Consider the following 13056-nt stretch of genomic DNA (forward strand, 5'->3'; position numbering starts at 1 on the left):
AACAGCCACTAGAAAACACAGTGAGCTGAGGTGAAGAGGGACCATTACTCTCTCTTCTGCTGAATATTAGATAAGCACCACTTGAAAAACTGCCTCTTTGGCATTTAGTAGGACTCCTTGCTCTGGAATCAAAACTTCTCAGGCATCACAAAACTCTGCTTTGTGAAGCTTCTGGAGAGCTACAGCTCGTTATAAAAGCAGTTATATGTTGCTATTGTTGAAAAGCAGCATATAAATATAGTATTTCCTATACTTGTCTTCCATAGTTACTTCTGCTATTAGCATTATGCAATCAACTTGGTTTCTGTTGCTTGTAATGATGTTTTTTAGTCAGTAACACTCAATTCTTCTGCTGTATCTTCTATTTTTGGATTTTCTTGCTTGGAAAGCACCAGCATGAACACCTCTTCAAGTGAAAATTGTTAACTTCCTTCCAAAAAATCAGTAGCATGTTGTGCATGGTGAGGTATGTGTGTTTGCTTTTCTTCCTGACAGGTAATGGAACAAAAAGGAGGAAGTAATCTAATTTCTCAAATAGAATGTATAGATTGTTTTTAATCCATGTTTTTTTTTTCCTAGGGAATTGGACACTAGTACCAGTGTGGCATTGGAAGAAAAAAAGGAGCCTTCGCAAGCATGATCTGATTGCACTGACTTCCTTTAGCAAACCTCTGGTCTCTGTCCATCCAGCTTGAATCTTGGGCTCATGAAGCAGTGTTTGACTTCAAGAAACACTGCACACTTTGCTTTTGTACAGAACAGGTCTGCTCTTCTATTCTTGCAGAACAAATTTAGCTTCCTGAATAAAATATAGAATTGGGGTAGTTGTGTCTTACCCTGGAGGAGATGCATCATTCTGTCTTGGGAAAACAGCCACTTTGAGCCTGAAAAAATAGGTTCTTGCTGGGATCATTCTGTCGTAACAGTATTCCATGTATCACATGGCCAAGCAATTTTGTTGAAGGCTTTGTCCCATATGTGCCACGCACAAGGTCACAAGGGTGGTTTTTATACTTCAACCCTTTCTGCCCAATGTTGCATATACAGGTGGGATCTCGGCATGCACTGATTTGACTCACCACTGATACTAGGGTCCACCTTTAAATGCCTTGTAACAAGGAGAAAAGCACCAAAATCTAATTTCCTACCTTCATGCTGTTAAATAATTATAATTTCATTCCATTATTTACCCCCAACTAGTGCCTGAATGTGGTATAGCATTATACCAATGCATACTGGGTGACAATGGAGGAGCAAAAAACTTGGAAGTGGGTCTTTAAAGCTATTTAAAGCTATTCTGTTTGCTGTATTTAAGGGGTTTTACACCCCTGTCCTCAGCACAGTCTTCATAATTTCTTTTAAGGAGACAGAAACTGACAGATTCCATCAAAGTTGAAATGCTGCCTTTGGACAAGGAAGAGACTGGAAGGCACACTAATTTCAAAGTCCTTCCTATTTCCTTCAGGAAGATTAAAATGTGAAGAGTTCTTTAAATAATAAAATAGGTGTGTATGTAATACTAATAATTATTTCTAGCCCATAAATATAAAATATACTTTTCCCAGCAGGATTTTTCCCTAAGGAATAGTGTGGTGTGGCTACCAGGAATTTCTGTAAAGCATTGGAAAAACTGGGCTGTTTTCCGAGAACTTGCTGAGTGCATTCACCAGTGTGAATTGTATTTTGCAACCTGACACAAAGTCCCTTGTGTCAATGCACCTGTTTGTTTTGTGCTGCACATTCTAGGCATGGGATTTGTTCCATTCCCTCAGCAAATGAGGTTCTTGGTTTGCAAACAGAGAAGTGTAAAAATCTTAAAAAACCATACCAGTAAACAAAACTGGTAATAGCATGTTTATGCACCTGTGTTTATTGTTAACAGGGGAATGTGGGACAGAGAAATAATGCTACCATTTGGAGGGTGAGGGGTAAGGGAAGGCAGGGCAGTGGGAGATGGACCCATGAGTCCAGGGAGGAGAGGTAGTCCTCTCCCAGCAGGGAACTGGGTTCAGAAACTGTAGTCTAGACTGGAAAACTGGTTGTAGGCTGAGGTCTGTTCAGAGTTCACATGATGCTTTTAGGTGACTGGAGAGTTGCTAAAAAGCATGTTCTGTATTCTCAGCCCGGTTCCCTTTGGGCTTTCTCACAGAAATCCCCTGTTTTACATACTTGCAACTCTTTCTTCCTCTTCTACATTTGTATAAAACTGCCAGGTTCTTCAATCTTGCATTCATTCCTTCAACCAGAAGAGCAATGACTCCTGCCTGCATCCTCAGCCTGTTGTGGTCCTCTGCTGCAATCCTGGTCTGTGCTTTGGGGAACCAAGGTGAGAAGCTGGAACTTGCAAGATGATTCCTGCTGTGGCTTGTTGGCACCCTCCTTTCCCATTGTTTCCTGCACCCCATCATCTTTTAGGGTTTGCTCTCTTTTTTTTCTTTGCCATAGAAAATGGATGATGCTGCCTAAACTGGCAATACATTCTGGGTCAGTTGTAAAACTCTTCTTAGCCAAGTTCAGTACCGGAAGTGATCTCAGCTGGGAGAAATGTGCCTGGGGAGAGGAGTCATGGGGAGGTAAGCTGTGGGCAAAGAGGAAGAACTCTGTGCCCATTCAGGCTTTTCACTTTCAGTTTGAGAGCTTTCAGCCCCTTCTTCACAACTGGAATCAACCTGGTTCAAATAAATGGATGTGTCCGTATAATGCCTGTTTTCCCCAGGACTCACTCAGGTGAGCACTTCTGTTGTAATTAATCATTCTACCCATGGCTTTTCTAGCCACAAGCAAACCAGAAAATTGTGTCCCTTCCCCAAAAGGTTGAAAGAGCAGATAAACAGTGTAATTTTCAGAAGTGCTTTTGTAGCCCTAATAAAATAGGCAGCTGAAGAATTATGTCCCGATTCATTTTGTTTAAAATCCTTTTGTCTGGTTTTGGACACAGTACTGCATTGTCCAGGGTGCTGGGGAAATGTTAGAGGTGAATGAGAGATACTTCATTTGAAAGCCTTGCACCAACAACTGCACATCTGAATGCATAAGGTTTGATTTCTATATTGGGGGTTCCTCCAGCAGGCTCCCCACCCCACACTTTGGAATCACAGGTTTGGTTCTGATGATGTTCTGATGATGATTTCATCACAGCAGTTTCTCTGACTCTGTAAGATTACTAAAGAAGCTGTGAATATTAACTCATGTTCAACATTCTTGTACTGTTTGGATCCTGAAATAAACAAAGGGCGCAATCCTAACCCAATTTCCAGCACCTACATAAGGGCAATGCAGCTTCCAGGTAAGGGAACAAACTTTGCCTAACTTTGAGGAGGCCTCCGTGAGTGACACCCAACTGCAGGATGCAGCACGCGTCCCATTGGCACCGTTGTGCCAGTGCTGGAAAATTGGTTAGGATTTGGGCCAAAAGGACTTAAGATCAAACCAGATGTGATGCAGGAGATCTGTGACTGAATTGTCTGATGTTTTTTAAAAAACCTTTCTTGCTGTGTAGTATCAGCTGTGCCTCCTGTAAGGACTCAGGCCCAGCCTGCAGATCCAAGCAGTTACCACTAGTACCCCACTCCTGGCTGTCTGCTTTTTCTTTTTGCCTCCCAACATCTTGCAGGTATATCTGCTCAACTGATTGCTAAGCACTGACAAAATATTTTGGAACACTTTGAAAACTGTTCTGAAATGGGGAGGGGTGTAATTTGCAATGTAGTCACTGAATCATTTCTACACAGAGTTCTGCTCCAAGCTGGAGCATCTCAGTGCCGCAGCTGGGGCATACTAACCATCTCATGATGATTGATATGATCAATACTGGGCAAGCCTGGCTTCTGCTGAAAACCAGAATAATAGCTCCCTCCTGAGCCTAATCTGGGGACAAAACAGTGCATGCTGCTGAAGTGTGGTGAGCTTGTTTCCACAGCAGGCTCAGTGATGTGCCTCTATGGGCTCTGGACAAACTTAGGGCCCAATCCTGTCCAACTTTCAAGCACTGATGCAGCTGTGCTAATGGGGCACACACTGCATGCTATGATGCGGGGACAGTCAGGAAGGCCTCCTCAAGGTAAGAGATTTTTATTCCCTTACTTTGGGGCTGAAATGCAACTGCATTGATGCTAGAAAGTTGGATAGGATTGGGCTTTTAGATCACAGAGTTAGGGTTGCTTCAAATGTTAAGTATTTCTATATGGCAGCCATTTCTGTGCAAAAAATTACAAAGTTCTGGGTGTAAATTATTATTATTATTATTATTATTATTATTATTATTATTATTATTATTATTATTATTAACAGTATTTATATACTGCTTTTCAACAGAAAGTTCACAAAGCGGTTTACAGAGAAAATCAAACAACTAATGGTTCCCTGTCCCCAAAGGGCTCACAATCTAAAAGGATGCAAAAGAACACCAGCAGATAGCCACTAGAAAAGACAGTGCTGGGTGAGAAGGGCCAGTTACTCTCCCACACACACCCCCCACCCCCGCTAAATAAAAGAAGAGCACCCACTTAAAAAGTGCCTCTTACCCAGTTAGCAGGGATTAACCCCAGTTAGCAGGGGTAGATTGCAAAGTGCATTAATTCTACATGGATATGTAAACAGTTATATGTATGTACATTGGGCTTCTAGATACCCATACATGGGAGAAGGGTGGGAGAAGGGTTGCCTGCATTGATGCATTCAAAAGCTTGAGATTTTTGTGGCAGGGCTTGTTGATGTCACAAAACTGCCAATGCTTGAAAAATAAGGGGAAGGAATCTGGTGCCAGAGCTGAGCCCACTGGGAAAGGGGCAGAGTCCAATGGTTGCCCCCAAATAGCCTGAGATGAACCTTGCTCATGTACAACACAGGCAAAGGGTTCATGAAAACCTTTTCTTACCTACAGTGTGGACAGCAACAGAAACTTGAGAGCTGTGTTCTCTCATTAGTGCTGCCATCTGTGTTGACTAGATAAATGAGAATCAGTGGCTCTTCACAGTGGGGAACTCAGCAAAAGGCTCTTTTGCTCTTCACACTTATGGCAATTGAAATTGTGGTGGTCAGAGCCTTTTGGCAGTGCCTTGGAGGATACTGCTGAGTTGCATAGTATGTGGAACCCTCTGCCAAGGGCTGTATTGCTGTTCACACTAGAGAAGATGGACTAAAGACAAGATCAGCTTTCCCACCCCCATGCTCAAGGTAGTACATAGCTGCCTCTGCTCCCCTGTCCTGGTCCCATGTGTATGCACTTTAGTCCTCCCTTCTTTCCTCCCTTTCCCTTGCTGCCTCTGCTGCTGTCCTCACCTCTTCCTCCTCCCAGTCCCAGTGGTCCTGCAGCAGTCATCACCTCTTCTTCCTGCTTCTGGCGTTTCAAAAAGGCAGAGAGCAGCAATGGACCCAATGTTACTGGCCTTTCATCTCCTGGTCAGTCCGTAATATGGCCTGTCTGCCTTGTCATTGTGTGACCCTGAGTAAGTCAGAGTCCATGTAGGTCCTCCTAATTTCCCTGCCTGTGAGCCCACCCAAAGTCTCTCCTGTTTGGTCCTTCTGTTGGAGCTACCTGGTCCTTCAAGGCCTCAGAAACTGCCCTAGGGGAGGGGGTTTGTGCTCAGGGTGACCAGACACAATGGAGGACAGAATGGCTATACCTTTAACCATTAGACAGAAGAGAGAATTTTGGCAGGTGCAGCTCAACATGGAAGGGTTTAAAAAGCTATACCTGCCAAAATTCTCTCTTCTATATAATGGTTAAAGGTATAGGCCAGGGATGTCAGTCAAAGATAAGGCCTGCAAGCAGCCCACAGGAGAGCTTTATCTCAGCCTCTTCCAGCACCACAACCAGCAGCTGCTCTCACCTGCTGATCTGTGCTGAGGTATCATTACTGGAAGGGTGGCCTGTGTGATAATTTTGAAAATATGATCAATATTTTCTCTTCTGTCATTTGCAGCTAATGTTCCTAAATGAGAAAAAGGTGCTTATTTCTGGTCATGAACTGCTTAATGACATTACTCTCAGCCCTTGGCAGGCACCAAGAATGCTATTTGGCCCACTATATGAAATGAGTTGGACCCCCTTGGTATAGACACTCTGTCCTCCATTGTATTTGGTCACCCTGGTTGCCCTTTGCCCTGGAGGCCTCCTCCTGGGCTGCTGTCACTGGGCTGGTCCTGTGAGCCTCCTAGAGCTCTGTGGCCTTCCTGTTCTCCAGCAGGAGACTGTTTTCCTCATTGGCCTCACCTAGATGTTTCTATCTCCTGCAGCTAATGACTTTTGTATTGGCAACCTTCAGTCTCGAAAGACTATGGTATCGTGCTCTGAAAGGTGGTTCTGGCACAGCGTCTGGTGTGGCTGAAAAGGCCAATCTGAGAGTGACAATCCCTTCCACACCGGGAGCAAGTGCAGTCTGTCCCTGGTTTGTCTCCCTGGCTATGGGCCTTCCTTCTTTGCCTCTTAGCCTCAGACTGCTGGCAAAGTGTCTCTTCAAACTGGGAAAGGCCATGCTGCACAGCCTGCCTCCAAGTGGATCGCTCAGAGGCCAGGGTTTCCCACTTGTTGAGGTCCATCCCTAAGGCCTTCAAGCTTTTCCTACGCTTTCCCCTTCTTGACAGCTTTCCCTCACATGCTGTGCTTCTCCACCCACAAGGGGGTTTCATGCTGGTTCTCCTTCCTGTCCTCAGACTATGCCTTGGAACAATGAGCCCTTTAACACTAGTGTGAACCTACAATTATAAACAAAAACAAAAAACAAAACAAAAAAACCATGAAAGTTTTGAAGGAAGTCCCTGCAAAGTGGCTAACTTCCCAAGAGAGTTCCTGTAAATAAGTACGGTAACTAAAAAGTCCCAGTTGATTGTAGACTTTTCATTGAAAAGAAAGCAATTCAGTAACAATTTTTTCAACATGTAAAATGAAACCTATTCAGTAACCATAACTTCCTAGTTGACTACTAACTATATCCTGCTTTGTGTCATTATCCTCTTATGTGTCTGAGACACCCATTACTAGTGCTGGCCACGAGGAAGTAATGACTATGTTATCGGTTGTTTCAGTGGGACATACAAAATAGGCTTAGGGTGCAATCCTAACCCCTTATGTCAGTACTTTCCAGCACTGCCATAGCGGTGCCAATGGGACAAGTGCTGCATCCTGCAGTTGGGTGGCACTCACAGAGGCCTCCTCAAAGTAAGGGAATGTTTGTTCCCTTACCTCAGAGCTGCATTGAACATAAGAACATAAGAACAACAGTTCTGGAACAGTGCTGGAAAGCCCTGACATAAGGGGTTAGGATTGCTCCCTTAGTGGTTATTTTATGTACAGGTAGGGTTATTTCAATCCCTGGTATTTTTTCTTCTGGGTTGTTTTGATCCTTATTCCCAATCCTTCAGTGAAGTTTTCCACAGCATTGGATTGTACAGGAATTAAGATGTGTATGTCTGTGGTCAGAAGCCAGTAAGTGACAGTATCTCATCTCCCACATGGGGATTGCGAAAAACCACTTCTGTATACAATGACCATACACAGTAAACTGCTACTTCTGTAAACAGCATCCTACCTGCGTCAACTTGATCGTACAGAAATCCCCTATGAATCTAGCAGGGTACACAGTTAAACAGTGTCAGGCACCAGGTTGCTGGAGACCCTTGGGAAAAACCCTCCTCTACCCCAACTTAACACTCATATGTGAGTGATGGCTGCTCATTCTCCCCATTGGTGAATTGGGGGGGATTTATGGTGGCTGACCCATCCTGGGAGGTTCAGGGGACCACTCCAGTCAAGTGGCCTCTCTTTTGGATTTGAACCCTTGGCTGCTGCCCACCCTGTCTGACTTTTGCTGCCACCCCTGAAATTAAGATCCCACATGGGCACTGTAGTCACATGCTTTAGGAAACCTCCGTGTGGGATTGCAGCATGAGAACTGGCCCCCAGTCAGGGCGACTAGATACAATGAGAGACATAGTGCCTATACATTTAGCCATTACATAGAAGAGGATTTTGGCAGGTGCAGCTTTTTAGACCTTTCCATGTTGAGCTGCACCTGCCAAAATTCCCTCCTTTATACAATGGTTAAAGGTATAGGCACTGTGTCCTGCATTGTATCTGGTCACCCTTCCCCCAGTGTAACTATTCTGAATGTCACAATATGCTGTTTGCAACAATTATGCTGTAATGTTAACAAGACAAGTGAGACCTGGACGTCTATGTGTGTCCTGAATACTTTCATCAGGCACATAGCCAGAAATGTGTTCTGAGTAAGCCTAAGGGGGCAGATAATCATGACAGTTAAGCAGCCATAACATAAATACAGGAACCTAAACATAATGAAAACTATTGAATGTATTATTTCTTAATGAACAATTTGTTAGGATCTGGCCAACACCCTTTTTCTTATGCCTTCCCTAGTTAAAAGGTCAGAGCCCAACTTTGTGTTTCTTGAAGGAAAACTATAAATTCAGGTAGGGATTCTGCAATATCCCTGAGGGGTGAGGCAGGATTTATCTGGAAGAAAGGAGGGTCATGTCTGTATTCTATGTGGAGGAACTGGGTAGATTAAACCACTGGGCTGGTCTTACAGTGATAAGTGTTTGACAATATCTGAAAGCCCAACCCTGTTCAGTGCTGGTGCAGTGGAGCCACAGGGCCCAAGCTGTATCCTACTGGAACTGAGCAGTCTCCTCAGGGTATAGGAATATTTACTAAATGTTAAAAGCTAAATCACTGATGCAGAACAGAGTAACCCTGCGTAGGACTTACAGGCCCAGGAAGGGGATTAGGATACAGCAGAGGCCTCTTCTGCTGACCCAACCCCCTCCCAGGCCTGATCTGCCTCCTCCCCACACTTCCCCTCTCCTACTCTGTTCCACCCTCCACCACCCCTCTGGCACAGCACTTACTTGCCCTGGCAGCCATTGGTTGGGATGTAGTGCCTAAAGGCACAGGCCTTCCTGCCACGCCACTGACTTCAAAAGTGTTGTAAAGTGCTCACTTTGATTTTCTGGCACTTGCTTGCTTTTAAAGCGCCATAAAGAGCTTGCTTTAAAGGCATTTTATGGCACTTTAATAATACCCAACGCCAGCTCTGTGACCACAGCACTGGCACTCGCCAACCTTAGGACTGGGCTGTCCAACTCTTATCTTACTACATTGTAAGTTTACACTGTAGAGTTTCACAGTAACTACTCCAAGTTTTCTTTTCTTCATATTCTTTAGACAACTGTGGTCCTCCAGCTCGGTTACACTTTGCTGAACTAGCTGACAAGTTTAAAGATATGAATTCCTTTGCTGTGAACACAACTGTGAACTATGTATGCCGACCAGGCTATGCTAAAGACCCTGGATTAAAAGCCTCTGTGACATGCCTTGGGAACCAGACGTGGTCAGAAGTTCCGGAGTTTTGCAAAAGTGAGTCTCTTGACATTTCTGTACTAGTTATTGGACGGACACACAGACACACACACACACACACACACACACAGAGCGAGAGAGAGAGAGAGAGAGAGAGAGAGTACTTTTGCAGAGATTTTGGCAAAATATTAAAGTTACCGCAGTTGTCTTTATACAGGTGATAAGTGAATGCAGTTCTTCCTTTGTGTATACATTACACACACATGTACGTATGTATGTATATGTGTGTGTGTAAATGTTTGTGTGTAAACTGAAACAACAACATTTTTCTTATCTTCTAGAAAAATCATGTGGTCATCCAAAAGAACCAAAGAATGGCCAGTTGATTGTACCAAAAGATCTTCTCCTTGGTTCCACTGTCAGTTATACCTGTGATGAAGGGTAAGCATCAGGGAAACCCACAAGGGTTTCAGCTGTTTTTCTGATAGGCTGCTTAAGTAGATATCATTTATGACCCAATACTCTGTGGGCCTTAGAGTGGTGGATCTTGCGATTTGCCACTGTAAAATCTGGGCTGACAGTACAAAACATACACTGCTGGCATGTCAGACAAATCAGGGTCTGACCTGTGCAAATGGCTGGAGTCCTGGAATGTGCAGCAGTGGCTCTCAGATGCCCTGCCAGAGCAGGTAAGATAGCAGTGGCAGCTGTTCAGGGGCAGTTTGGGTTGGGGAGCAGGCTGGCCAGGGGAAGGAGGGGTAGAACTTGGCAGCAGCCACATACACTGAGATCCTATCCCCTGTTCCCCAACCTGAAACATCCCCTGAGTCTCCTCAAATTTATGCCACCTAAATAGGTGGTGTAGGTCTGCAGCGACCCACTGGAGGCCAGGCAGCCTACCAGGAGGTAAGTAAAAGTGATTTTTACTTGGCTCTCCAGGGCTGTCTGGTCACCCCCCCCTCCACCATACCCTACAGTGCATGATCTGTTGGTGATGGTGCTGTGTGTTATGGGCTGGTGAGGGAAAGGCCTGGGTCTGTAGTAACCCTTTCTCCATTGCTCAGTCTTCCAGGAAAAGAAAGTCTCAGAAGCTCTTTTCTGCATGTTAATTATGAAAGGTTAGGGAAACTTTTCAAATCAGGTTTTGCAACCTTGCTTTCCTGAGAGTAAGCCCCATTGAACAAAAAAGGACTTACTTCTGAGTAGACCTGGTTGGGATTGTGCCCTCTGTGTGATAGTCGTGGAAAATAGAAGTTTATTGTTTGCTGTATGTACAAAAGGTTCCAAGCAATCCATAACTGCTTCCCTCTCAATACAGGTACAGGAGAATTGGTGTATCTTCCAGACGGTGTGTGATATCCAACGGAAGGGTTATTTGGACGGGTGATGTTCCCTTTTGCCAACGTAAGGAGAACACATCTTTAATTCTAAGTATCTGCCTGAATCTGACTCACCCTTTGAAACTGCCAAAGTCTGCAACATTTCTGTGTTAATGGCTCACTGACAGATCTAAACATGCATTTTGCAGCTTAGCTTAGACTGGAAAAAGTTAATGTTAAAAACTAGGGGAAAGTAATAAATAAATTATTGAAAGTCAAAGTATCTTAATATTATTCGTATATTGTTCTTTGTCAGTGTAATTGCAGCGTACCGGGAATACTGCAAAATTAAGGACCCAATCCTAACAGGCTTCTGCACCATCGGAACTCCTGTTCCGTGGCCAGGCAGCCACTTTGGCATCACAAACCGTGACATGCTGTCATGTGCAACTGGGCCGCTGCCTGTAACAGCTAGCGGTGGTAGCCATAAGACAGAGGCTTGCAAAGATGTCCCGGCACCAATAAATTGGTGCAAGAGGCAAGTGGAACAAACCAGGGAGTGGGAAGAATGGAAAGGGAAGCAGGGTTGGGATGGGGGTGTGGTGAGGGCAGGAAGGGGGCAGTTGGCAGTGGCAGAGGCTCCACCAATATCCTATTCCTTTTCCTGGCCTCAACATGCCTTCCTGAATCCACTTAGAACTGAGCCAGCAGTAGAGCTGGCCCAGGTCCAAGTGGACCTAACAGAGAAACTGCGGCTCACCCCAAGCTAAGGGAGCAAATGTTGACGATGTTCCCTTACTTTGAGGAGACCTCCGGGACTCCCTTCCCCACAGAATATAGAGTGCACTCTGTTGATATGGCATCAATAGAACGGTTTATGTAAGATTGGGCAGTAATCTGATACCAGTTTTGTAAGGCCCCAGGCAAGGTCTCAGAACACAGTCTTGGGGGACATGCTACAGTACTTTCAGTTATCATGGTGAGCAGACACTGACAGGACTATTTTCCAAATGTGGATGGAAAATGATGGACTATTTTCCAAATTTGTCCATCAGTCATTTGGTTCAGAAAGCCTCGATTCAGAATCACCTCATACAGTAAATACTGTATATTTGACCTGGTGACTCAAGACAGTTACCAAGTAGCATCACACAGCACATAGGAAGCCCGTGGCTGGATACGGGACATAAATCAGACTGTATAACAGAGAATTCTCAACAGAGAATAACTGAAATGCTCACTGCTCTCAGTCTTATACTGTAGAGAACAGCTGCTGTTGCAGGGTGGAACTTGGGGGGGGGGAGCTTGTGAAGTTTGGAATCAATGTAAGCAAGATCCTTCTATGTGTGGGCAGTCTAGACATGGAACTTCCTGCCATTGTAGATCAGGTTGGCTCCCTTTCTGCCTGTGTTCTGGTGACAGCTGAAAACCTCTTTATTGGTTTGGTGGGGGTTAGTTCAGTGTCTGGCTGCAGTTGATTAACTGTCCTGTATTATTTTGGCATAATGTTTAATATCATTATGGCTTTGCTCTTTTGTTTTGGTTTTTAAAAAAACATTTTAATGCCCTATTGTTGTCATTATTTAGTTTTTAAGATGTAAGTTGCCTTGAGTGCCTTCCTCCAGGAGGGGAAAGGTGGAGTATAAATGTTTTTTAAAATAATGGCCCAGTCCTATCCCCTGCTGGCCTGGGGGCACTGCAGTGCTGATGCACCTCTGCTGCTTCCTGCAGACATGGCACGAGGAGAGATAAGTAAACAGAATTTGTACTTACGTACTCCTTCGTGCCATGGTCTCCAGTGGGCACACTTGGATCTGCTCCATCACTTTGGCTGATTCAAGTCTGAATGAACCCAAGGAAGCATGGCAAAATTGGGCAGGGAGCATATATATTGGCAACCTTCAGTCTCGAAAGACTATGGTATCGCGCTCTGAAAGGTGGTTCTGGAACAGCGTCTAGTGTGGCTGAAAAGGCCAATCCGGGAGTGACAATCCCTTCCACACCAGGAGCAAGTGCAGTCTGTCCCTGGTCTGTCTCCCTGGCTATGGGCCTTCCTTCTTTGCCTCTTAGCCTCAGACTGTTGGCAAAGTGTCTCTTCAAACTGGGAAAGGCCATGCTGCACAGCCTGCCTCCAAGCGGGCCGCTCAGAGGCCAGGGTTTCCCACTTGTTGAGGTCCATCCGTAAGGCCTTCAGATCCCTCTTGCAGATGTCCTTGTATCGCAGCTGTGGTCTACCTGTAGGGCACTTTCCTTGCACGAGTTCTCCATAGAGGAGATCCTTTGGGATCCGGCCATCATCCATTCTCACGACATGACCGAGCCAATGCAGGCGTCTCTGTTTCAGCAGTGAATACATGCTAGGGATTCCAGCACGTTCCAGGACTGTGTTGTTAGGAACTTTGTCCTGCCAGGTGATGC

At 44.9% G+C, this 13056-nt stretch overlaps 1 protein-coding gene across 1 annotated transcript in view; it reads left to right on the forward strand.

Annotated features, from left to right (window-relative positions):
* LOC136648546 (complement receptor type 1-like) overlaps positions 1–13056 on the forward strand; it is a 46944-nt gene that overhangs the window by 20063 nt on the left and 13825 nt on the right. Inside the window, exons 10-13 of the mRNA XM_066624662.1 lie at positions 2446–2573; positions 9185–9376; positions 9661–9760; positions 10638–10723. Coding sequence (XP_066480759.1) covers positions 2446–2573; positions 9185–9376; positions 9661–9760; positions 10638–10723 — 506 coding nt within the window. The remainder of the gene's footprint in view (positions 1–2445; positions 2574–9184; positions 9377–9660; positions 9761–10637; positions 10724–13056) is intronic.

The sequence above is a fragment of the Tiliqua scincoides genome, chromosome 4 (assembly GCF_035046505.1).
Source record: "Tiliqua scincoides isolate rTilSci1 chromosome 4, rTilSci1.hap2, whole genome shotgun sequence".
Lineage (NCBI taxonomy): Eukaryota > Metazoa > Chordata > Lepidosauria > Squamata > Scincidae > Tiliqua > Tiliqua scincoides.